This window comes from Cheilinus undulatus, linkage group 9 (assembly GCF_018320785.1).
Source record: "Cheilinus undulatus linkage group 9, ASM1832078v1, whole genome shotgun sequence".
NCBI classification, from domain to species: Eukaryota; Metazoa; Chordata; class Actinopteri; order Labriformes; family Labridae; genus Cheilinus; species Cheilinus undulatus.
The window spans coordinates 12485264-12509561 of NC_054873.1; the positions used below are offsets into that span (position 1 = coordinate 12485264).

Sequence of the window (24298 nt, forward strand, 5' to 3'; positions counted from 1 at the left end):
GTTCAGTTATCCCGGGATTAACTGAATTTAATCAAAACAATGCATATAAAAAAAAAAAAAATAAAAAAATTACTAGAACTGTAATTCGATCCACGAAGATGTCTACATACTATTTACCTGAATTATAATTCACAAACATGTCTGTTTATCATTATTACTGTATGCAGTTCTCCATCTTTTTCTTCTTTCGGTGTTAAGTACATTTCGCAGCGGCGCATTCACTACGACTTAATATGAAACACTGATGTAGGCATGGCTAAATTAACAATTAATAAATTTTCCAGTTGATTGTCGTTCTCATTTCCAACTCAAATCAACCCAAGAATGATGTGTGAATTTAATTTTTATTTTGGATGCTTTTATCTACGTTTTTTCCAAGTTGTTCCTGAATGCAGCACCACTCTCTTCGTCAACATGTAGCTACAGGTTAGTTAGTTCGCAGTAGAATTGCGGTTTTTAATCGACTTAATATGAAAGTAATCATCTTTTGCCTTGTTTACAGCCCGTAATATTAAACGTAAATGAAGGTTGTCAACTAATAATGAACAGAACATGTCTTATCTGAGTTCGATAGATCTGGTCTGAGTTCTTGAAGGCGCACTGTTTGACAGCCATGGAGGAAACGTTACAGAGCTGAAACGACTCCACTTTTCCTTTGACAGCATTTGTCTAACACCAAATGGCGTCTGTTTTGGTAAGTATATGTTGCAGTAATTCATTACAACCTAATGAGCAAAAGTACGAGTGGTTAAATAGTGGTGTTAATGGTTGCTGAGTCGGAAGAGTTTGCTAGCTGCAGTATTACCATACAGGAGGTGTTACTAATTGGATTTTGAGTGGGGCTGTCAAATACATTCAGGGTCCTCCGTATGCAGACACATTAAAGCGCCGAGGACTCTCTTGTGGGTAAACAAAGGCCTCCAGCTCTTTTCTTTCGACTCAGGCAGACTCTGTCCCAGCACTCCACTACAGTAAACGCCAGTTTTCCTTGACGTCAAAGGTTTACTAACCTTTAAAATGTTATATCCAAAATCTTCAACAAATTGTGAGCAGAGTCTAACTAGGTGGATGTTTTTACAATCAGGTTTTAAACTCAGTGGTGGCACATCCAGGAGCAGCTGGTTGGCAGACAGTGCTCTGACTGGAGCATGAACATGAAGTAGTTCACACAAGTAAGCTGCTGCCAAACCACAAAGAGCTTTAAGGTAAAATCTTCAATTCAGTCCTGTAGGGAACAGGAAGCTTGTATAGAGAGACCAGCACAGGGGTAGAGTGATCCCTCTTTTTTGTGCCTGTGAGCACCAATATTTTTGACTAGCTGCAAACCCTGGACAGAGGAATATTCATTCACAGTAGGGCTGGTCAATCAATCGAAAATTAGATTAAATCACAATATGGCCTGTCGCAATTTTCACATGGCAGACGGTGCAATATTTCTTTGACCTGAAATTTGTGTCAAAATAGCAGGTTTAAACTTTTTTTTTGCAGCAGAGCTGCTATGCATGTCATATAATGCAATCATTCAAGTGCAAATTGTTTTTTAGAATAGTTTTTAAAAAATCCTACCTTCATTTTTGTACTTTTTTCTTATTAAATGAGAATGACAAAAACCTTCAATGCAGCATCTCATATCCAATTTTCAATGCAAGTCAAAATCTTCAGTATGAGATATTTTTAAAGAATTGTTCAGCCCTTGTTAAGGAATAAAAGATAGTTAAGGAATAATCACATATCAAATCACAATCACAATATTGGAGAAAAAAATTGCAATTCGATTATTTTCCTAAACGTTCAGTGAGGATCTGTCAAAACGCAGAGGGAGTCAGGGGTTTCCTCACTTTCTGTGCATTTCTGTCATTGCAGGAGGATCCAACCCTCGAGAGACACTTCAAAGGCCATAAAGATGCTGTCACTTGCACAGACTTCAATCCAAATCGCAAACAACTGGGTAATTTCTGCTTTTTAAATATATATTTATGTAAACAGACAGTGTAGTGTTGATTCCCAGAAATGGTAAAATATTCATTATATATATCACTGTACTCTCATGAATTTTCTTACTTTAATTCCTATGTCCCTAAATCATCTAAACTAGTTATTTATACAGTAGTCGTAATCATTGATTTTTGGTACATTGATATATTAGATTTTCAATAAAGACTGCACACCTTTACTTGTAAAAGGAATTTATAGACAATGACTTACTTCTTGTGTGGTAAGCATGCTTGACATGCACATGTACAGGTGCATCTAAAAAATTAGAATATCTTGAAAGATTTGATTAAATTAAAATGGATGAACCTAAAATAATGAATCAAAAAATATTGACACTGAAACATTTGCCAGGTGACCAAACTTATGGACAAAATGAGTGTAACATGGCATGTGGCTCGGCAATCGTCTAATCACAATTATCCTGTTTTCTTAAAGTGGGAGACAAAATTGTGTTTCATGTTGAAACTGGATTAATTGCACATCACTACTTTTTACATAGGAAGGTCTTATTGGTTTCTTTAACAGTGGTGTGGCCCTTTTATGGGGAATTTTTGTCTATATCTGCCAGTAAGCTATTGTGATATTAATAGGTATAATAAATGTAAAGTCTGCAACAAAATGTCCATGATGGTCTTTGTAAATAGGTGGAAAAATGTACATACATGTCAGTATCTGCTTCAGCAGGTTGCCAAAATGATGAACAACAATTTTGTCTTCCTGTAGCCTCAGGGTCAGCAGATAAGACTCTGATGATCTGGAACCTGGCTCCTAAAGGGAGGGCTTTCCGCTTTGTTGGCCACCAAGATGCCATCACGTCAGTGCAGTTCTCTCCGTTTGGTAACCTGGCAGCCACTTCCTCCAAGGACAAAACAGTCCGACTGTGGACCCCAACCATGTAAGCTCAAGTCATTTCAAACGGAACCTCTTTGTTTACACAGAAGAGTCGGTCAGGAAATGTAAAACAAATCATTTAGTGCTCAAATTAGTCTTTCTGTAAACTTAACTTGAACACAAAACTGGCCACAATGTGTGACTGTTTGAGTCTTGGTTTTGAATCCTTTTTAATGTATCTGTTATAGGAAAGGAGACTCAACTGTGTTCAAAGCTCACACAGCTGCTGTCAGAAGTGTTGCCTTCTCTCATGATGGTCACAGACTGGTGACAGCGTCTGATGACAAGTCTGTCAAAGTGTGGAGTGTTCAGCGGCAGTGCTTTGTCTACTCTCTCACCCAGCACACCAACTGGGTGCGCTGTGCCAGGTACCTTCTCTAACTTCCATTATGTTATATTTATGCTAGTGCATATCACCTGTTGTTTAAAAAGTTGCTATAATACTTCTGTAATTAAGTTTTAGTATGTTTTACCGAGGAATTGTTCTTCCAAATACAAACAAGTACACATCAAGTATGCATTTTTTAGAGCCTGGCACATACAGCTATGCTCTGTGAATTGTAAAACTCACAGTTAATTAGGGTAGATGTATAGATTTTTTTTTAATGTAGTTGAATGTCATTGTTTTAATGCTGACTTTGCATCAACCCTCCAACAAAAAGTAATTCCTTTACTATAGTACAGTGTTGTAAAAAGTATTTGCTCCCTTTCTGATTTGTTGTTGTTTTTGCACATTAGCCACATTAATGGGCTGCATGGTGGCACAGGGGTTAGTGTTGTTGCCTCACAGCAAGAAGGTTGATGGTTCGCTTCCCTGTCAGGGCCTTCCCACCACCAAAGACCAGCTTATTAGGTTGATTGATCACTCTAAAATTGGTCGTAGGTGTGAATGTGAGTGTGCCTGTCTGTTTGTCTCTATATAGCAGCCCTGTGATTGACTGGCGTCCAGTCCAGTATTTACCCTGCCTCTCACCCAATGACAGCTGGGATGCTCCAACCCCCAATGGGATAAACGGTATAGAAATACAAAATTCTTATTTTAAATGATGATTTCATTTATTAAGATAGAATAGCCAACCAAAAGTTATTGCCCCCCCCTTATTAAATCATGAATTAACTGTGATGAACCACTTCTTTTTATAAAGCTTAGTTCAATTTCACTAGCCACACCCAGGCCTGATTACTGCCAGATTTGCTGAATCCAGAAACCCTTACATATAATCTGTCTGACAAAGTGAAGTAGGTTTTAAGATCTCAGAAAGCAACACCTTATATTGCTATCTAAAAAAACAATGAGAAACAAAGTCATTGACACCTATCAATTTGGAAAGGGTTACAAAGCCATTTGTAAGGCTTTGGGACTCCAGGGGACCAGGGTGAGAACCATTATCCACAAATGGAGAAAACTTGGAACAGTGGTGAACCTTCCAAGGAGTGGCTGGCCTACAAAAAAAAAAAAAAAAAAACTCAGAAGAGCGCATCGACAACTCATCCAGGAAGTCACAAAAGAACCCAGAACAACATCCAAAGACTTGCAGGCCTTACTTGGCTCCGTTAAGGTCATTGTTGATGACTCAACGTTAAGACGTCAACGTCAACACCAGTTCGTGATCTCAAGCTCAAGAGCAGTTGGTTATGCAGTACGACAATGATCCCAAACACACCAGCACGTCCACCTGTGAACGGCTTATGAACAAAATGAAGGTTTTTGAGAAGCATTGTCAAAGTCTGGACTTAAATATGATTGAGATGCAGTGGTGTAACCTGAAACAGGCTGTTCATGCTCAAAAACTCTCCAGTGTGGCTGAATTACAACAGTACTGCAAAGTGTGAAAGACTCAGTGCCAGCTATCGCAAACACTTGCCTGTCGTTGCTGCCAAGGATGGCACAACCAGTTATTAGGTTTAGTGGGCAATTACCTTTTCACATAGGGCCAGGTAGGTTTGAATGCTATTTTTCCCTTAATAAATGACATCATCATTGGAAAAAAAAACACATTTTTATTTACTTGGGTTATCTTTATATTGGAATTTGTTTGATGATGTGAAACATTTAAGTGTGACAAAAACACAGAAAAATGGGGGCAACACTTTTTCACAGTGCTGTATAGTCTGAGAAAACTTAACCCATCCTTAAACTGCAAGAAGATGAAGTTTGGTGAAGTTTGTACCTGCAAGGGTTATTCAGCAGAGGATTACCAAAAAAGTGGATTTGCCCAGTCATGGTTTAACTAGCATATGTTTCCTTTCATGAATCAATCAGTGAATCAGTAAAGAAACCTTTATTTGTGCTTGAGAGATCATTGGAGGAGCCAGCCCTAATTTACAACGATATCTAGTCAATTTACAGAAGCAGTAAAAAGACTGGCAACAAAGCAAGTGTAAAAAGCAAATGAAAAGTTGATTTAAGGCCTTTAGAGGTAAAGCTGTTGCTGGCAAAATGTAGAAGCATCCGGTTTTTAAGGTAAGCTTAAACTGTACCTGCTGAATAGTTAAAGATACAATAGATAAAATTATTCAGATAATTATTAGAAATAAATTAAAATGCCCACTTACAGTGTATACAACAGTAACAAATGAGGTAAACAGGCTTGAATTTTTTCCTAATGAAGGTTTTCTCCAGATGGGCGGCTGATTGCTTCCTGTGGGGACGACCGCACGGTTCGACTGTGGGACACATCCACCAAACACTGCATCAACTGTTTCACTGACTATGGAGGGTAGGTTTTAAATAACCTAGCTTTGATGTCATCCTTCTTAGCACTAGGTTTGCCTTTTTATTGGATTTTGGCTTTAATTCAAGCTTTGTTACACAATACTGTTCTAGTCACTCTAATTGTCTCTTTTGTGTAATCTCTGGACATTATATTCTCCCTTATGTAATGAAGAGGAGAACATTTTCCAAACAGGATGTACCAGGATGTGAAGAGTGTGTATTTCACAATAAAGGCAAAACATCACTTAAACTAATTTGATGTTTTTAAAAAAGCTTTAAAACTGACACAAACAAAAACCAATTTGAATTTTACTGTTTTGTGCCTTCCATAGAAAGCGCTGTTGTGTTATATTTACAGTGCCTATGAAAAGTATTCGCACCCTTTGATGTTTTACTCTTTTGATTTTATAAATCAGTCATGGTCAATATAATTTGGCTTTTTTAACAAAAAAATATACAGGAAAAACCTCTTTAATGTCAAAGTTAAAACTGATTTCTACAAAGTAATGTCAGTTAGAAATATATAAGGTAAAACTTTATTTTTCAGTAACCTTGGTGCAATGGTAGCCAGGAATACTGATCAACCGGTGACTGAACCTTCCAGACACAGGTGTCACTTGGGACACATTCACTGCACTCAGGTGATCTACATCTCACTAATTGTGAGACTACTAGTACCAATTGGCTGGACCTCTGTTGAATTACTTTAAAGTGGGTAAATATTTATGCAGTCACTTATTTTACATTACATATTTTTACTTAGTTGCCATAACTTTGTAGAAATCTGCTTTCACTTTGACAATGAAGGGTTTTTTTGGTAAAATTTTTCTGCCAAAAGAGCCAAATCACATTGACCATGACTGATTTATAAAACCAGTAAAAGAGTAAAACATCTAAGAGGGTGTATACTTTTTATAGGCACTGTACATGCAAGTCGTTATTTGGTGCAGTTCAATGTCTCCCACTTGTTATTCCAGATCAGCAACGTTTGTTGATTTCAACTCAAGTGGTACCTGCATCGCATCCTCAGGAGCTGACAGTTCCCTAAAAATCTGGGATCTACGCACAAACAAGCTGATTCAGCATTATCAAGGTATCTCAGCCACAGTTACACCATAAAACACTTGAAAAATAACTGATTATGTCTCAATAATAGCTTCAGAAAAAGCTCATCCATTATCCCGCATGTTGCCAAACCCCTTTAAAAGTTTTTCCTGTCTTTATCTTATTGAGAATTGCAGTGTCAAACTTCTTTTTCTACTTTTAACCAGTCCACAGTGCAGGAATCAACAGCTTTTCCTTTCATCCGTCCAACAATTACCTGATCAGTGGCTCCAGTGACAGCACTGTGAAAATCCTGGACCTGCTGGAGGGACGCCTCATCTACACCCTCCATGGACACAAGGTGGCACCACAGCACAGCTCAGTAGTCCAACAAAGAACATCAGACAATAGTTGATTTTCTTAGGAGCATAAGGGCCTGTGGCCATAGAAGAATTTTTGGGGTTTGTGCTGGCACTGCTCATTTTTAATACAAGACCAGTGCAGTCCAGCATTTTCAGTGCTGAGTTTCCTGAGCGCATAAACACCTCAGCATCTGCGGTTGTTTGTCTCTGCAGTCTCAGTCAAAAATGTCTCAACTTTTGGAGCACTGCTGAGCTAGTCATTGTCACTTCCTCTGCGATGGCTGGTGAGACTTAAGAAGTGGTGGATCTTCTGATAGAAACTTTGTCTATAACGGGGGGGTCATTTGAGGGTACAATATCCAGTAGTGTTGCATGATATTATCGGCAAAATTTGTGTATTGGAAGATAAGACAGTGTCTGCTGATATGTTGGCCGTACGTGTTAGGAATGCACATTTCAAAGAAAATTACTCAAAAAGTCACCTGAAGTTCTTTGAAGAAAATTTGAAAATTCTAAGAGAAGGGCAGAGATGTACATTTGCATTTGTTAGCTTGATGCTAAGAGGTAATATAAATTGTCATTGATAAGCTCAACATTACTTCATGATCATTTCAACTACCCCTGCAAAGCTGAGATGGAGTGGCCAGATTTCATGTCTGTCATCAAGCAAATCCACCATGCAAAGCTCCAGTCTACAACGTTTGTGACTGGACCAGTTTGAGGAGAACAAGGCGGTAGCTACAGGCTGGGGCGTGTTGTACTGCACACCAGTTGTAATGGCTGCTGCAGATGTAGCAATTAGCTTGGATGTAGCTATAGTACAGATCTGTGGTTCTCAACTGGTGGGTCGGGACCCAAAAGTGGGTCGCAAAGCCCTTTTCAGTGGGTTGGTATGAGTGCTTGGGAAAAAAATTGTGTCAAATTGTCAATGAGACTCTATAAAACATGCATGTTTTGTCCTGTTTCATTGTCTTGTTTCACCTTTTGTATTGTCATAAGCCCAATATCCACTATTTTTTATTAAATACATCTAACTGACCAAAAAAATCTCCAAAATTTGGGTTACAGTTCTCCTTGAGGTGTTGATGGTGGGTCCCATGACTCAACCAGTTGAAAACCAATGTTATAGATGCATGTTTATCAGAACAGGGCCACATTTCTTTATTAAAACAAGAGAGTGATGACCGGGAGACATCACTGTCTCCTCTTTTTCTTCTTTTTCTGTTCGTAACAGACACTAACCTTAATGTGTTCACATTTTAGAGATACTAAAGAGAGATTTTATGGGCGGAGAAGACTTAATGCTCTTCTCCCAACCTGCTTTGACATGAGTTGGGGATAGTTATGGGTTTTAGTTGTATTGCATGCAATTCAGAAGCTCAGACGTAGCTTTGCAATAGTCTTCATCAGATCTGGACTGCATTTCTTTATTGGAAGACGAGCAAAGAACCCCTCTGGAAGCTTCTCTTGATCAAGAAGATGTTTTTTGTCCTTTTCCCTGACTGGCCTCGGCGTGAGTTTTATCCACCAGCGAGCTCCACCGTTCCTAAACTATGAAAGCGCCTGCCTGCTGAGCTAATGTCACTTATCAGAGCTCGTTTTGTCTTGATGCTCTGATTGGCCCATCATAAATGTGACGGACAGAACATTGTCCAAGAATTTTTGAACAGTCCTGCCCTTCCTTAAACATTTTGTATGGGAGGTTTTAACAGTGGATTGTATCCCAAATGGATATATGAAACAGTCTTTCTGGCGTGCCAGATAAAATTTAAATTTAAGAAACTATCCATTTTACTTGATAATACTCAGTTGGGCTAAATAGATAATTTAATTGATGATTTACTTAAAATAGCCTGTAACATAAAGTCTTAAATCAAGAGACTTTAGGTTAGTTTCTTAACACCTCAGATGTGTTTCCAGACATTTCTGGTACCATCTGGTACTGGTACTACTTACTCAGTCATTTGTTATTTTATTAATGGCGGTTACTAATAGCTGAACTATGAACTATACCCTCAGTCTGGCAGTAGAACTGCTTTAAAACCAGGTGCTATTCAAAAAAACATTCCCTATCCTTTTCTTCACCTCATAAAGAAAGCATTAAGTCTGGAGTTCAAGGCAGAAGCTTGTGTAATTTGATATCAGTATAAAAAAAAGAGATGCAAAAATGACCATATATATCAGATATTGTCAAAAATCCAATATTGTGCATTGGAAATATTCATGTCTGAAACAGCTGCTAATCTCAGGACAGGATTCCTTTACATTGTTTTCATGTTTTCTTGGTTAGCTTACCTTGAATAAAGGAAAAGATAAAGCATACAAGATACTATTAAACAAGCAGAGGTCATAATGCATAAAGTAGCGTAAAAAAAGCTCTGAAACTGAGGTTATAGGCACTGCTAGATCAAAAAGTGCTGTCTATGGACAAATAAGTTCCAGTATTTGCTCTAAGTAGAAATGAATTAAAGTATTGTTGACGTATTGTTCCAGGGTGCTGTACACACAGTCACCTTTTCCAGGACTGGAGACCTCTTTGCCTCAGGTGGAGCTGATCGTCAGGTTTGTTTGTTATTGGAAAATATATCTGCGTTTCTCATTCTCTCACTAACTTTAAAATTAAAGGTTATACTTTGATTTTATTTTGCTCAATCAATGTGAAAACTGTGGGTCATAGAAGTTATTCTGGTCTCCTAATCCCCTAGGTGCTGATGTGGAGGACGAACTTTGACACCAGATCTTACCAGGACGTCCTGCAGCAGCACAGCCGGAGGTCCACCCCTGATCCACCGCCGCACCTGACTGACATTCACCCTAGAGGACCCCACCTTCACCACCAGCAGCCCAGAGCCATTCAGGTCAGACACTAGAGTACTTTTATAAACTAACATTTGAAACCACATCCCCCTGCACATAAAAACTATCAGAAAGAAGCTATAACTTTACAAGTCCATTAATAGAGTCAAGAGATCTTTCCAACCATTCTTTAAGCTCAGTTTCTCAGCTTTTAAAATACCTGAAACTCTTATTTGTCAGTGAGCAATTTCCATTTCACATGACTTCTTTGGGAAAACCTTAAACCTGAATTCTAACTTAAAGTGTTTCATTAGTTTCATTCTTTTTTGCTCCATGAAAATAATTAACACATATGAAAAATGATCCAGTCAAAGCTGCCTGGTCTACAGTAGGGGTGGGAATCACTAGTGGCCCCATGATATGTTATAGTCATGATACTTGGGTCACAATTCCATATTATTATAACTTAAACATTTTGGTATACAATTAGTATTGTGATACCATATATTGGTATATATTGCATTATGTACCATTTTTTCAACTGTTTAGCAGATTTAGTATTAGTCTTGCCCTCATGTTTGTCATATTTCTGCAGTATTTTATTTTCATGTAGCACTTCTTGCTAACCTCATGTGTCATGTCCATCTTGTTCATGCCCTGCTTGCATTCCTAAAGTCCTTCCCCTGGTGCTGCCATGTTTGTTGTGCTAACTTGCTCCTGCTCTATGACCCTCACCTCTGCTGTCCTCACTGGACAAACAATTGTCCAAACAACTGATTTCATTTTTCCATTATCATAAAGTTCAGTTCATATTACCAATTTATTTGAAAAAAATCGATACTTGGTGGAGGAGATGATACGATATATCACCAGACAAAATATCACGATACTATGCTGTATTGATTTTTTCTCCCACCCCTAGTCAACAGATGGAATTTCATGGTTCAATCTCTGCTCTGAAAGCACTGGAATTAGACATTGACAAGTGGCAAAGTATAAAAACATGCATGTAAGTCAACATTTAAACTTTAACGTAATGTAACTTAAACCTTCTGACTTTTCTGTTTCTCTTCAGATTAGTCAAACGGTAGCAGACACTCAGTCCACCGATCCTCCTGTCATTGAGGTGGGCCCAGGTTCTCACAGCACCAAGGTAAGCTTTTATAATAAATCAACAGAAACATCTATGAGAAAGCAGGCCACATCCTAGTCCACACATAGAATATTTAATCATTTCTTGACTGGAATGAGTGTGCTGCAACCATCACCTCCATCCAGTTCCTCCTGTTGTAGAGGGAGTAGATGGTGGTGCAGTGCCACACAACTTAGAAACTTGTACGATGATAATTTTTTACAAATACAGTCACATAGGACAGTGATATGTTGGTAAGCCACAAACTTAAGCCTGGCTCCTACCACAGATTCAACGAGACGTAGTTGGCGAAGGTCGTAGCTCAGATCAGGCTGTCTGATGACTTTGCCTGTGATTCAGTTATGCAGGTTGCAGATAGCTGGTTGCAGGATGCTGCAAGAACATGAAAAGGGAAATGGAATTCTTCTTGTGAAAGGCTATAAACTCCAACAAATATTTGTTAAAACTACAGTATTTGGTTAGATAAAATAATGCTGTGAAATTTGGAAATGATAACATTTATTTTTATTTTCTAAAATTTTCACACAGAAACTCCTCTTCTTCTCGTAAACATTCTTGTCCCTTCCATCTGCTACACAAGTGAGAAGGACGTACGGTGCTATATGAGCTAATAAATGATGGATTTAAGGCTGTAGGAACTCAATTTATCCTTTAAAAATGATTTTTTTCTAAGCAGATGTCTTAGTTGTCACACAACAGTGGTGATGACAATGAATTAGTAATGAGCAGGAATCATACAGCTTGATATTACACATTAACAAGATGAATTGATAGAGATAGATTTATGTGCAATGCTTTAAAAATAAATCTCTTTATAGTGACTGATGAAGAGAGTATTTGTTGTGGAATGGATGCATCATCTGACAGACATGTAGAGCTTCGCAGAAAGCAGCCTGGTCACTCACAGTGTGAGTCAATCAGTTCAGTGCCAGGTGTGTGTGCTGCAGATCGCCCCTGATTAAAGCCAGGTGTGGATAGCTTATATAAACTCTGTGCTGACTCATCATCTCATCCCAGAGATAAGAAGAGCATGTTTCTGGGTTTTACATTTAATGACTTTCTCTTGAATAAAAGACACATTTCCCAGTCATTTCTTATGAAAGTTAAAAGACTGTAAAATCTTAATCTCATCCCACCCCATCTTGCAAGCTTAGTGTCTCTTCACGCCCTTACTGTGAATGTAAATAGCACACAAGATAAACTTAATGGAAAATCACTTAGAGATAAACACACAGAGCACAAACATCCAGCTTTCCTTCTTTATCATAAAAATATGATCACTTCTTATTAAAGATGACACCTAAGAGTTTGTGCCTATATAGGGACTTATGTTTGGGGTTGTATTCACATGACCACCAGGTGGCAGTGCAGACTGCTCTAAAGGTTTCCCAATCCCACTTCAGCACTGAAGCACAAGAGCCTATTCACTTTTCTCAGAAATGTTACCTCCAAGCTGAAAGGAACATTCTGCGTTCTGTTTTTATTCTTTAATTTGTGTTCATCCTTGTAAATCTTTTGTTCAGTGTCATGCTCAGAAAAACACCTGTAATACTCTCATCATAATGTTCTGCATTACTGCAGCAGAGCATCTCATCAATGCTGAGACTATAATGATAAAACACTAGATCTTAGAGCTTAAAGTCATGCAAGAACTTTAGAAGCCTATGCTCAGCACTTATTCTCTAATAAGCCTTACTTTTTAATTAAAAAGAAAAAAAAGCAAAAATCATAAGACTTCCTAGTTGGACCTATGTGAGTACTGTGTGAACTACAGCATTTCACTGAGTGCCTCTACTAGAGCAGAAGGCTAACGCAAACCTAAACATTACAAACCGATTTCTTCAGCTTTTTCAGCTGCTCATTTGCATTTTTTCCCCTACACTTATGCAAAAGCCACATTGTGTTTTCCAGCTTATGTCTCTCTGTTGTTTTCATTGTAGCTCAGCATTGCCCTTCTAGGGCTGCAGGGCAATGACCTGGCCTTGAACTTGAGCAGCAGCCAAGTTCAAGATATGTCGCAAGGTAAAATCCTGGATGTGAATTAGCACTATCCTCTTACTCCACCAATGCTGATCCTGGATAAACGTGTGGAAACATGAGATTTATGTAGGTGGATATAAATGCCCTTGATATCCACTAGAAAAACAATGTCAGATTGCAAGACTTGTTTGGTTTGTTTCATTTGGAATAAACAAGATGTCTCATCCTGAGCCCTCAGTACTAGTTTTACTGATTGCTCTTATTACAAGTGTAGATAACATGCTACAAGTTCAGGTTTCAGAGTAGTAATAGTTGGTTTGGCAGTGAGCTTCCTTTAAACATCATCTCTGCAAGGCTGCATGTAATTACGGCCCCCTACTGGTGTAAAAAGAATAGTCAAAGAGCAGTAAATAATCCCTCTGAGGGTCACAAAGTCAAATTTTATTGTGCATATGTTTGCTTTTCTCTGGTAACATATCCACTTATCCATCATAAATGTAAATATGAGACATATACAGATAATCTGTGCATTAAATAGTCCAGCCATCACTCACACACACACGCACAGCCTTTAACATCCACTTTACACTACACCATGAATGAATCACATGAAACTGCTTGCTGTATAACAAAGGAAAAATCAGTCATGTGCATATAAAATTATCAACTATATCTGATGTGAATGGATCATTGTAAATTGCAAATTCAAAGCACCCTACCCAACTAATATTTTTTTGCAAATCCTCATGCACATAGAAATGTGCTTAAGCTCCTAAAATATATTTCTAAGCACATTCTGGGGCATGTTTTCTAATAATTTTTTCTTAAATGAAATGTTGATAACAGATTTTCATCCTTTACAGTGTGCCCTTATAAAATCCAAAATTTAAGCTGTGCAGAGTTTTTTGCGTTTTTGCACAGCTTATGGGCAGTCTTTGTTATGATGTGGAGGAAAATAAATATTTGCTACCATATTTTGAACATTAAGTACCATTTTCCTCCATTATTCATCCTAGAAAATAAATGAAAACAGTCCACAAGATTTTAAGCCCATGTAATGTTTCGTTAGCGTGCTGCCCTATTTCTCTTAGAGTCTCCTTCTCTGCCTTTGGCTGCTGTGTGGGAGGAAAAGCCATGAATGGACCAAGCCAAGTGGAAGTCATTTAGAGTCAGGATGGCCAAGTCAGATAAGTAGTTTTGGTTCAGGACTCCAGTAAACAGAGGCCTGCGGAACAGCCATTCATAACTTGAAATGTTCTGATGTTGACATGGAAGTACGTGAATGAATGGGCAGAGGAAGGGAGTAGTTTTAGCACACTTCAAGTGTGTAACGGATACATTAAGCTTGGGAGTCAGTTCTCATAAACTGTGAAACAAAAGAAGGTCGTTAAATGAACAATTAAAAGATTTTTTTTTCATTTTAACAGTATTTGCATTATTCTCCTAAGACCCTCCATGTACATATGAGGACATTACGTTTTAGCTTTCTTGCCACATAGTAACAAATCCTGCTATGGGAGTATTGAAGATTGTTGTCCTGAATATCCACTGAATTTTAATAAAAAGTTGCTGGAAATGCTGGAGAGGTTGCATTTAAGATTTCAGGAATTTTACGAGTGATTTAAGGGAATTTCTTTGGATATTTTGAAGAATATGCTAGGAAATTTTCAAGCATTTTGATGGAAATTGTGTGAATATGTTTGGATATATTTCTGAAAATTCCATTGGAAGTTTTGGGGAAAAATTTGTTTTATAAATATTTAGAATTTTCATGGACATTTTTGGCTATGTTTGTATATACTGTGGAGAATTCCATTGGAAATTGGAAGTTCATTGGAAATATTTTCTTTTTTTCCAGAAAATTTTAAGAATATATATATATTTTTGTACATTTTGGAGAATTGCATTGGAAGTTTTGGGGGGAAATTTTTCCTGGAAATCTTTGGTGTTTTCATGGAAATTTTGAGATATATTTTTATATATTTCTTAGAATTCCTTTGGAAGATTTCAGGGAAAATTTCCTTTGGAAATCTTTATTATTTTCCAGAAAGTTTGGGAATATGTTTGTATATATTTTGGAGAATTCCATTGGAGGTTTTGGGGGAAATTTTCCTTTGAAAATTTTTGTGATTTTCATAGAAATTTTGGTGATATGTTTGTATATAGTATGGAAAATTAATTATAAATAATGAATAGTTTACTTATTAAATGTTGGGTACAAATTTTGTATTTTGAGGAATTTGTTTTAAAAATAATCAGCTATCTTTTGTGGATACTTGGGAAATGTAGTTGCCATTTTGGGTATTTGATAATTTTTAGGAAGAATTTAGTCTGTAGCCTTTAGGTATTTTTTTAAGAAAATTTGGGAAATTTCTTTCCAATTTTTGGAGAATTTAGGGGGAAGGGTGTCCTTCTAAATATAGGAATTCATGGAAATTACAGGAAAGGTTTACTTAAACATTTGTAGAATATTTAAAGAAATTTAAAGATATTTTAGGTAATTTGTTTATAATTTTAGAGAATTTGTTTGGAGTTGGATAGGGAAATTTCCAATAAATTTAGAACTTTTTGTATACGTTTTTTTCATGCTTGGCCTCAAGTCCTTGTGGTCCATCATCAAAATAAGAAAGATGATTTCTCCGTCCCTCTCTCAGTGACACCATTTCTGGCTGACTGAAGACCCCCACAACCGACCGCTCAGCCAAAACACTAAGAAGTAATTCTAAACAAAAGCTCAGGACTTGGGAGGTTAAACACTTCCCTTGACTCATACATCCATACATCCATTGTATATACTGCTTATCCCGTTTGGGGTCACTGGTGGGGTCCTAGCCATCACTGGGCAAGAGGCACTGGTTGCCAGTCAATCACAGAGCTGACATATAGAGACAAACAACCAAGCACACTCACACTCACACCTACAGCCAATTTAGGGTGATCAATCAACCTAATGAGCATGTTTTTGGTGGTGGGAGGAAGCTGGAGTACCAGGAGAGAACCCATGCATGCACAGGGAGAACATGCAAACTCCACACAGAAAGGCCCCGACCAGGAAGCGAACCAGCAACCTTCTTGCTGTGGGGCAACAGCGCTGACCCCTGTGCGCTGTGCAGCCCTTGACTCAGACAATGCGTCCATAATAAACCCATGCTCAGCATGTGGGTGTAGCATGTCTAAAAACTTGATGTTAATGTGTTTATTTTGGAAAAAAATTGCAGCATCAACATCCAGGCTATGAGGCTTTGCAGCAGTGCAGTTTTAAGTAATTTCCATCTATGATGCCGACAAACATAAAACGGAGAGTGTTTTTAGCTGAACACTAAATGTTTAAGCATAATTGTACACACTCCTGAAGCTCTTATTGCTAATTCTTTTTATTCAGCACATGAATATTTCTCTCACACTGCTTTGCACCTGACAGCCAGCTCACTCTCTCAGATGCAGCTCCATCTCTCTCTCATCCTCTCTGCAGCTTCCTCCTTTTCTCCTCTTTTTGGAGGAGCTCTTCTCAGCTCCCCACATGAATCAGTCGAGCATGAATGGAAAGACCCCTGAGAGATCAGAGAGAGAGAGAGAGATGGGGAGGAATGGAGATCAGAGAGATGGGTGGGGGGAAGCAGGAATCCACGTGCCGGTGCACTGGCCCTCGAGGGGGGCCCCAACCGGGGGAGCAGCAGCAGCAGCCGCAGCTCTAATAATAGACTAGCTAGCTGGAGCTGTGCCTGCCGGTTTAACTCACTGACTAACTCGCTGCGCCCTTGTGTCACACACGTTTAATTCATAAATATTATTTTTGGAATCGCCAGAAATAGCAACATGAATGCTGAGTTCCTACATGCCTCTTCACTGTTACTGCTTCAGATAAATGAAATGCACTAAAATTAAAGATGCACACACTCAGCTCCTGATTCATTCATGCACAGCCATCTCTTATAAGTACCTCCTGCAGCCTGGTGCATAGCCTCTCAGAGGGTGTGTTTGTGAATGAGCCTGCATGTGTTTTAGGGCTGGGAAAAAAAAAAGAATTAAAGGTTTTTGACTCATTTATGGTGATGCTTGTTTGACAAAAGACAAAGATGCCAGGCCTCAGCTAAAGGATTGGTTATAGTAAGAACCACTAACAGTTATATGCTTATAAACCACAAGATAATCTATTTGAGATGTTTGATCTAGATAGTGAAATATTTTCTTTTATTATAACGAGCATTTAATTGTTTGAACAGATCAATTATTTCAATACCAGTTTGATACCACGGCAACAGAAATGGAGGTTTAAGACACCCAATATTGTGTGATTTATTGTTTTTAATAATCAAAAACTGCAGGTGTTCTCCTGTATTTGTCTAAATTGCACGAATATTTTGGCAACATTTGGAAAAAGTTGGTGGAAAAGGTTAAGAGCAACTAACTTTGCCAATGCACTTGTGGGTTGCAGTGGACAAAAAGTGATAAAGGGTGCCTTTCCACTGGACGGATAAAATAAAGCATGCCAAAAGGTGCCTTTAGACTTGTATATGGACAAAAGTATTCAGGAGCCTGATCATTACACCTCCAGGGTTTGTAATGACATTGTATTCGATTACATGTACTTTAATATGGAGTTGGGCTGCTTTTTGCACCTATAACAGCTTACACTTTTCATGAAAGGCTTTCCACAAGATTTTGGAGTGTTTCTGTGGGAATTTTTCACATTCATTCTGTAAAGAATTTATGAGAATGGGCACTGGTTTTGGATGAGAAGGCCAAGTTCTTACTTACAATGGAGTTTACACTCTCCTAACATTTAAGATGTTGCACCAGCTGAGATAATTTCAATGTAGGCTTAAGTTATAACTTAAATCTTACACCTACCTCCTACTAGATGTAAAGTGTAAGTCCTCCATAGAATAAGGCTGTCACAGTGATAGTGCTGAGAGACGGGATAACCTGGAGGGTGACGAAGAGTTAAGGATTTTACTGGCAATTTGATGTCAGCACTGCATTCACCATGATCAATAACACTGTTGTTTTTCGTGAGCGGAAATAATTTCTGCTGTCCACTGATTTCACTTTATCCTGGCTCTATAGTTTAGGCTGTAGGCTTCAATACTCACATATCTAAAATGTCGTCATATTTTTCATCCACACTGGACGCTGTTTGAGGATTAAGGGCAGTGAGCATATGTTATTTTTAGCCGTTAGCATCTGTAGCAAACATCGGGTTAAAAAAATGCTCTTCAGTGATGTCATATCTGTGACAATATTTTGGTTATTTTGGACGTAGATCTCAACTAGTTAAGATCAACTTTAAGTCTCTGTAGTTCAACTGAATAATGGTGCAACTTAACTTAGAACTTAACTTAGAACTTAACTAGTTTCAGCGTGGGGTTTAGTGTGGACTTTACACCATAACTTAAGGCAGAGCTTACGCATAGCTGGTACAACAGGCTACTGGCTTGCAATCTCTGTTACATTTAATCTCAAAGGTGCTCTATGGGTTTGAGGTCAGGGCTCTGTTGGGCCAGTCATGTTCTTGCACACTGACCTCCTCGGATCATGTTTTTCTAGTCCTTGCTTTGTGCACTGGTGCAGTCATGTAGAAATATAAAAGAGCATTCCCCAAACTTTTGCCACAAAGTTGGAAGCTAGGAATTGACCTAAATGTCTAAGTAAGTAAGGGGGAAGTAAGGGGTCTAGCCAAAACCTTAAAGACCCTGTAAAGTAAAACTAAATCTGTATTTAGGTTTGTCGTATGATAGATCACTGTGTTATGAACCCCCAGGTCAAATTTTAGTCACATAAAGCATCTCCAAGTTTATAAAATTAAGCTTCAAATCATGAAAAATGAGGCAGTGAAATCTGCTCCAGGATGGTGTGGGCGTGTCTGTTGAATGAGCTGAAACCACGCCCACTCAGGACATGGGTAGTCTGCAGCATTAACCCCCTCACTCATGGTGTCATACTTGGAAAAATATTTTCCCCTAAAAACACAAACCAATAAACAAAACATTTATAACTATAACTTTGCAATGAAACATGAACATTATAGAACGGTACAAGAGTACAAGACTGAATTCCTTTGCACAAAATGAACCAGAAGTCTCTGCTCCAGGTGACTGCTTCCTTCCACAATATTGAAGTGTTAGAGAGGCGGGGCCATTCTCTACTGTGGGCTCATGACATCGTGAGCCCACATATTGGCCCCGCCCACATGAAACCAAGCCAGGAAAGAGATGAAATGGCCTAAATCCAGAATTCAGTCTCGTGTAGATCTGAGAGTTTTCACATGTTTACAGCAACCATATTCCAACATTTCTAGAGTGTTATGACAAAAACTTTGGATTTCACTTTACAGGGTCTTTAAAAAAACAGTCTTACTATTAAGGTGGCATCCATGACAGTACCATGCTTGAAGTCTCTGAGCTCTTCAGAACAACCCATTTTGTATCACTAATGTTTGTAAATGAAGACTGCATGGCTAGGTGCTTGAATTTATACACTTGTGGCAACAGGTCTGATTTTTTTCAAATACTTTTTGGCCTTATAACTCAAAGTTCTGATATTGTGACAAGACTTTCTTTTTTCCTTACAAACAAAAAATATTGGGATATACCGTATATCATCATTCAGTTTAAAGAAATGTTGAAGCAGGATTTTGGTCTATGTTGCTAAGTGTACATCTCAGCAGAGATGCTAAGCTATGCTTTTGAGTGTGCTCCAATGTAGTTAGGCTCTGTTTATATGCACACATGAGTCACTGAGTTTTGGAGTGTGAATGTGCGTGTAAGAGTCATCCCTATTTAGCTCGGTTCAGAGCATGGAGCCCCCCAGTGCTACTCCTCCTGTCAGCTCCTGTTTCCATCACTGAGGAACTCTCCTCTCCTCTCTTTTGGTCTTCTCTTCCCCTCCAGTCATTTCTTTCTTTCTTACCTCTTCTTACTTCCATCATTGATGATGTCCTCTAAGAGCTTTCCCTTCCGCCCTGCATCCATGTTTCCCCCCCATTGCCCTAATGGGTCTGAGCGTGGGCGGAAACCAAAAGAAGGAAAGGACGGGAGATGCAAATGGCCCGGGGGAGGACGTGGGTGGCTTGATGGGGGGGTTCCTGCTCTCACAGCAAGTTCCTGCACCTATTGGTGAACTCTACTAACACTAAGATGGCATTTTTACATTACTGCAGTGAGATAAAGTTCCAGTTTTTAAGTGTTAAATAAATAAAGCCTGTCCACAATGCTGATCTGCGCTCATAAACTGAATAAAAAAGGGGATGTCATAGTGACATGATGACATTGATGGGGCATCAGCTGTAGCTTTGTCCTTTTGCTCTCTCTCTCTCTCTCTCTCTCTCTCTCTCTCTCTCTCTCTCTCTCTCTCTCTCTCTCTCTCTCTCTCTCTACATTAGCCATTCAGCTCTGCAGAGGGCCAGCGTCACTGGCAGGGCTCAGTGCTTCTGAATGGAGTGTTATCAGCAAACACTATGTCATTACAGAGCACCCAGAGGCCCAGGGTGGTGCCCTCACTCTTCATTGACATGACAGAGCTTTGACAGACACACCAGTGGCCACAGGGTGACGTATCTGAACAACACCAACAAATATTGCTGCTTCGTGTGCGTCCTTGAGCAGTGAAACCTTTCATATTCTTTTTATAATTTAATTTAAGAAATAGATCCATCTAAAAATACAACCCCATTTATAATTACTTGATGGTAGCAAGGGGAAGTTACAGTTAAAAGGCACAATATATGGAATTTTTGCTCTAAAATGTCTCATTTAATTAAAATGACTAGTAATGTTTCTGCGACCTAAGCTCATTTTTCCAAGCCATATAAAGATGGGCTGCTCAGCTCTGCCCACCTCTGGTGTTAACTTCTTGTTTTGAATTGGGGAACCTGTTTAAAAAAAGCTGCACTCCACAAGGTATATTTACTAAACAGTAAACCACCATTTTCATTTCATGGATGAAATTCATAGAATGAGGAAGAAAAGCTGTTTGTTCAGAATGCAATGCTAACGGCAGAGAATGATCGTGGTTTGTCACATGTAAGCAGTAAAACAATGAAACAGCAACAGAACGGCAGCTTCCATTAGCAGTACCTACGTCAATGTACAGATGCATCTCAGTAAATTAGAATATTGTTGAAATGTTCGTTTATTTCAGTAGTTCAATTCTTAACTTATAAATTCATTACACATCGAGTGAAAAATATAAAATCTTTATTTCTTTCATTTTGATGTTTATGGATTACAGCTAATGAAAAGCCAAAATTCAGTTTCTCAAAAATTAGAATATTACATCCTTTTAATACAGAAATGTTGGCTGTCTGAAAAGTATGTTCCTTTAAATACACTCGGTTCTTAGTTGGAGCTCCCTTTGCATGCATTACTGCATCAATACAGTTAGGCATGGGGGTGATCAGCCTGTGGCACTGCTGAGGTGTTATGGAAGCCCAGGTTGCTCTGATAGAAGCTTTCAGCTTGCCTGCATTTTTCTCTGGTGCCTCTCATGTTCCTCTTGACATTTCCCAGTGATTCTCTAAGGGGTTCAGATTCAGCAAATTTGCTGGCCATTCAAGCACAGGAATATTGTGGTCATTGGAGCATAAAGTGCTCTAAAACTCCCTGGTAAATGTCTGTGTTGACTTTGGACTTGATAAAGCACAGCCGACCAACAGCAGCAGGTGGCACGGCACCTCAAACCATCAATGACTGTGTCAGCTTCACATTGGATTTTATGTTACTTGGATTATGTGCCTCTCTGATCTTCCCCCAGACTCTGGGACCTTGATTTCGAAATGAATTGTTAAATGTACAAGATTTTAGACCACTGTGCAACAGTCCAGTTATTTTTCTCCTTAGCCCAGGTGAGACACTGATGATGTTGTCTGTGGTTCAGGAGTGGCTTGACACCAAGAAAACAACACTTGCTGCCCATCTCCTTAACACGTCTGTGTTAGGTGGCTGTTGAAGCAGTGACTCCAGCCTCAGTCCACTCCTTGGTTCTTCTAAGTTCTTGAATCTGCTTTGTTTGACAATCCTCTGACGACTGCGCTCATCTCTGTTGCTCGTGCACCTTTTTTTACCAGTTTTCTCCTGCAGTCAACTTTGCATGCTTTGATACAGCCTCTGAGAACAGCCTGCCCTTTCAGCAGTGACCTTCTGTGGCTTACCCGTCTTGTGAGGGATGACAGTAGTTGTCCTCTAGACAGGAGCCAAGTCAGCAGTCTACCTCATGGTTGCGGTTGTATGTACTGGATCACAGTAAGCTATCAGTCAATATTGTCCACATTCACACAATTCTAAGAGGAGATCCAATCTCAGTCATTAACACCTGTGTGGGTGTCCAGGGCCTTTAAATATAGAATAGTGTAAAACTATCAGAACTATGACATTTTAATTTACTATGTTAAAGCCAGACTTAGTAAATGAATAAATCAAACTAAAAAACGGTGAATGACATGGTTCATTTCTTGTAGATAGTGTTTAATAGTGCAACCCATCATCTCTTAAATGTCTTGCAGTGTCTGTGCCTCTTGAGTCTGTCCTGTTGATGAGTGCAGCAGAGAACAGGCGAAGGCAGGCAGAGTGCCAAAGCCATCTCACTGAACAGGCATCAAGTCAGCTGTGAAACACATGAAGAACGGCAAGCGTGAAATGAGGCCAAGGAAGACAGCAGAGCATTAAAATGTGCGTGCTTTTGTGTGTTTCATGGTGTGCCTATCTTCATAAGAACTGAAAAGTCTGAATTGGTACATCCGTAAATAGGAATTGTCAAGTTATGTGAGGTTAAGAATCTAAGATTTGCTACTAAATAAAGAGCTTTGGATAAAGGCTGCTGCACTGTTTTATATTTATTTTTTTGTCCGAGACAAATCTCCCTCAGGATAAAGAAACAAATCTTGACTCTTGGCTAAAACTGCTGATAAAAACAGTCCAGAAAGTGTCTGCTGTGCGCATGTGTGTATGTGCATGCATGCTATTAGATAGCTAGATTTGGTTACTTGGTGCATCTCTCGTGTCCCTGCAGACGTTAGCTGTGACGCCAGTTTGACCAGACAAGGTGTCCTCTACTTACAAACCTCCTGTCACAGATCTGTGTGTGCATATCTGTGTGTTTTTATGTGTTTTCTACTGCAGTTCTTTGTCACTGCGTTGTGCATGGATGAGATCATGGTTAAATTATTTCTGCTTGTTGTATAGTAAGTAAAAAACTCAGGTGCATCAGGCAGCAGTGAATATGTCCAGCCATTCATATTTGTAGAGCTCCAGTAGCTGTGTGTCTATGCTTTCATGGGCTGGCCCTCCTCCAGTCCTCGGTAGCTTCCTGTTCAGGGGAAGTACAGGATATTGGATGGCCCGGAGGTTTAGATACCAGATTTAAGTGCTGTAGAGGAGAACACGAGTGACAAGACACGACGGAAACGAGCTAAAGATAGTAACAGCTGCAGGGGGAGGGGAGGGGATTCACTTTCCACCAGGACAAGGGCTCCCAGAGGCTGCATAACACCCTTGCATGCCCACACTAAAGTACACTCAGGCAAACACACTCAGCGAGAGCACAGCCAGCCTGGTTCATTCATACTGTAGTCTCTCATTCATTGTTGGACTTCAAATTGTAACTCACTTATCATCTCTGATACAGTACTTATCTAGTTTGGAGGTAAGGCATTTTACCACAGAGGACCTTTCTTACTGAAATAAGGTGAATATATTAATTGCTTACAGCATTTGAGTGTGGTAAATTGATTAAATTGGTATTTATGGTAAATAGATTAATTTGTGCAAATATGCATATGAGATGAGGCTATTACAGCAGTTATTTAAATTACAGTTAAAAGATTAATGACTGCAAATGTGCACAAGAGGTGAGGCCTTTACCATGGTGAGCTTTCTTGAAGTATCTGAGATAAATTAAAAGCCACATAAGAGAATGCAGTTGTTGTTGAATAAAGTTCAGTTATCTTTCAGTCTGACTGCTGGGTCATCAGAGTGACTCTGTGACTGTTGAGTGATCATCAGAGTGAATCTGTAACTGTTTAGTGGTCATCAGAGTGAATCTGTGACTGTTGAGTGGTCATCAGAGTGACTCTGTTACCGTTGAGTGGTCATCAGATTGACTGAATTAGTATTTACAAAATGGGCAATAATTTAAGAATCTTATAGCTGTTCTGTTAATCGTGCCTGAAAACTAAGTGGAATCGGTAGCAAATGCCCTCAGGGGTTAAATGTTTTAAATTATATTTTCTTGTGTGACAGTCTGACCTTTTGCACAAATGCCAGATCTTCCAGCTGCAGAAAAATGTACCCAACTTTAAATGGTGAACCCCCTTTAGACATTGTCTTTTACAATTTACAAATACAGTGTCCAATGAATTGGAGAGGA

The 24298-nt window shown here is 38.9% G+C and overlaps 1 protein-coding gene across 3 annotated transcripts in view; it reads left to right on the plus strand.

Moving 5' to 3' along the window:
• Nucleotides 1-397: 397 nt before the first annotated feature.
• The window catches only part of poc1b (POC1 centriolar protein B), a 79135-nt gene continuing 55234 nt past the window's right edge, over nucleotides 398-24298 (plus strand). The window contains exons 1-11 of one of the 3 annotated variants that reach the window (XM_041794774.1): nucleotides 398-426; nucleotides 550-694; nucleotides 1864-1948; nucleotides 2719-2890; nucleotides 3075-3254; nucleotides 5499-5606; nucleotides 6580-6695; nucleotides 6874-7007; nucleotides 9502-9570; nucleotides 9714-9866; nucleotides 10880-10957. In XM_041794774.1, coding sequence (XP_041650708.1) covers nucleotides 680-694; nucleotides 1864-1948; nucleotides 2719-2890; nucleotides 3075-3254; nucleotides 5499-5606; nucleotides 6580-6695; nucleotides 6874-7007; nucleotides 9502-9570; nucleotides 9714-9866; nucleotides 10880-10957 — 1110 coding nt within the window. In that variant the 5' untranslated portion in view covers nucleotides 398-426; nucleotides 550-679. Of the gene's footprint in view, nucleotides 427-454; nucleotides 477-549; nucleotides 695-1863; nucleotides 1949-2718; nucleotides 2891-3074; nucleotides 3255-5498; nucleotides 5607-6579; nucleotides 6696-6873; nucleotides 7008-9501; nucleotides 9571-9713; nucleotides 9867-10879; nucleotides 10958-24298 lie in introns of those variants that run through there. The other 2 variants (XM_041794776.1, XM_041794777.1) reach the window with 2 other exon arrangements.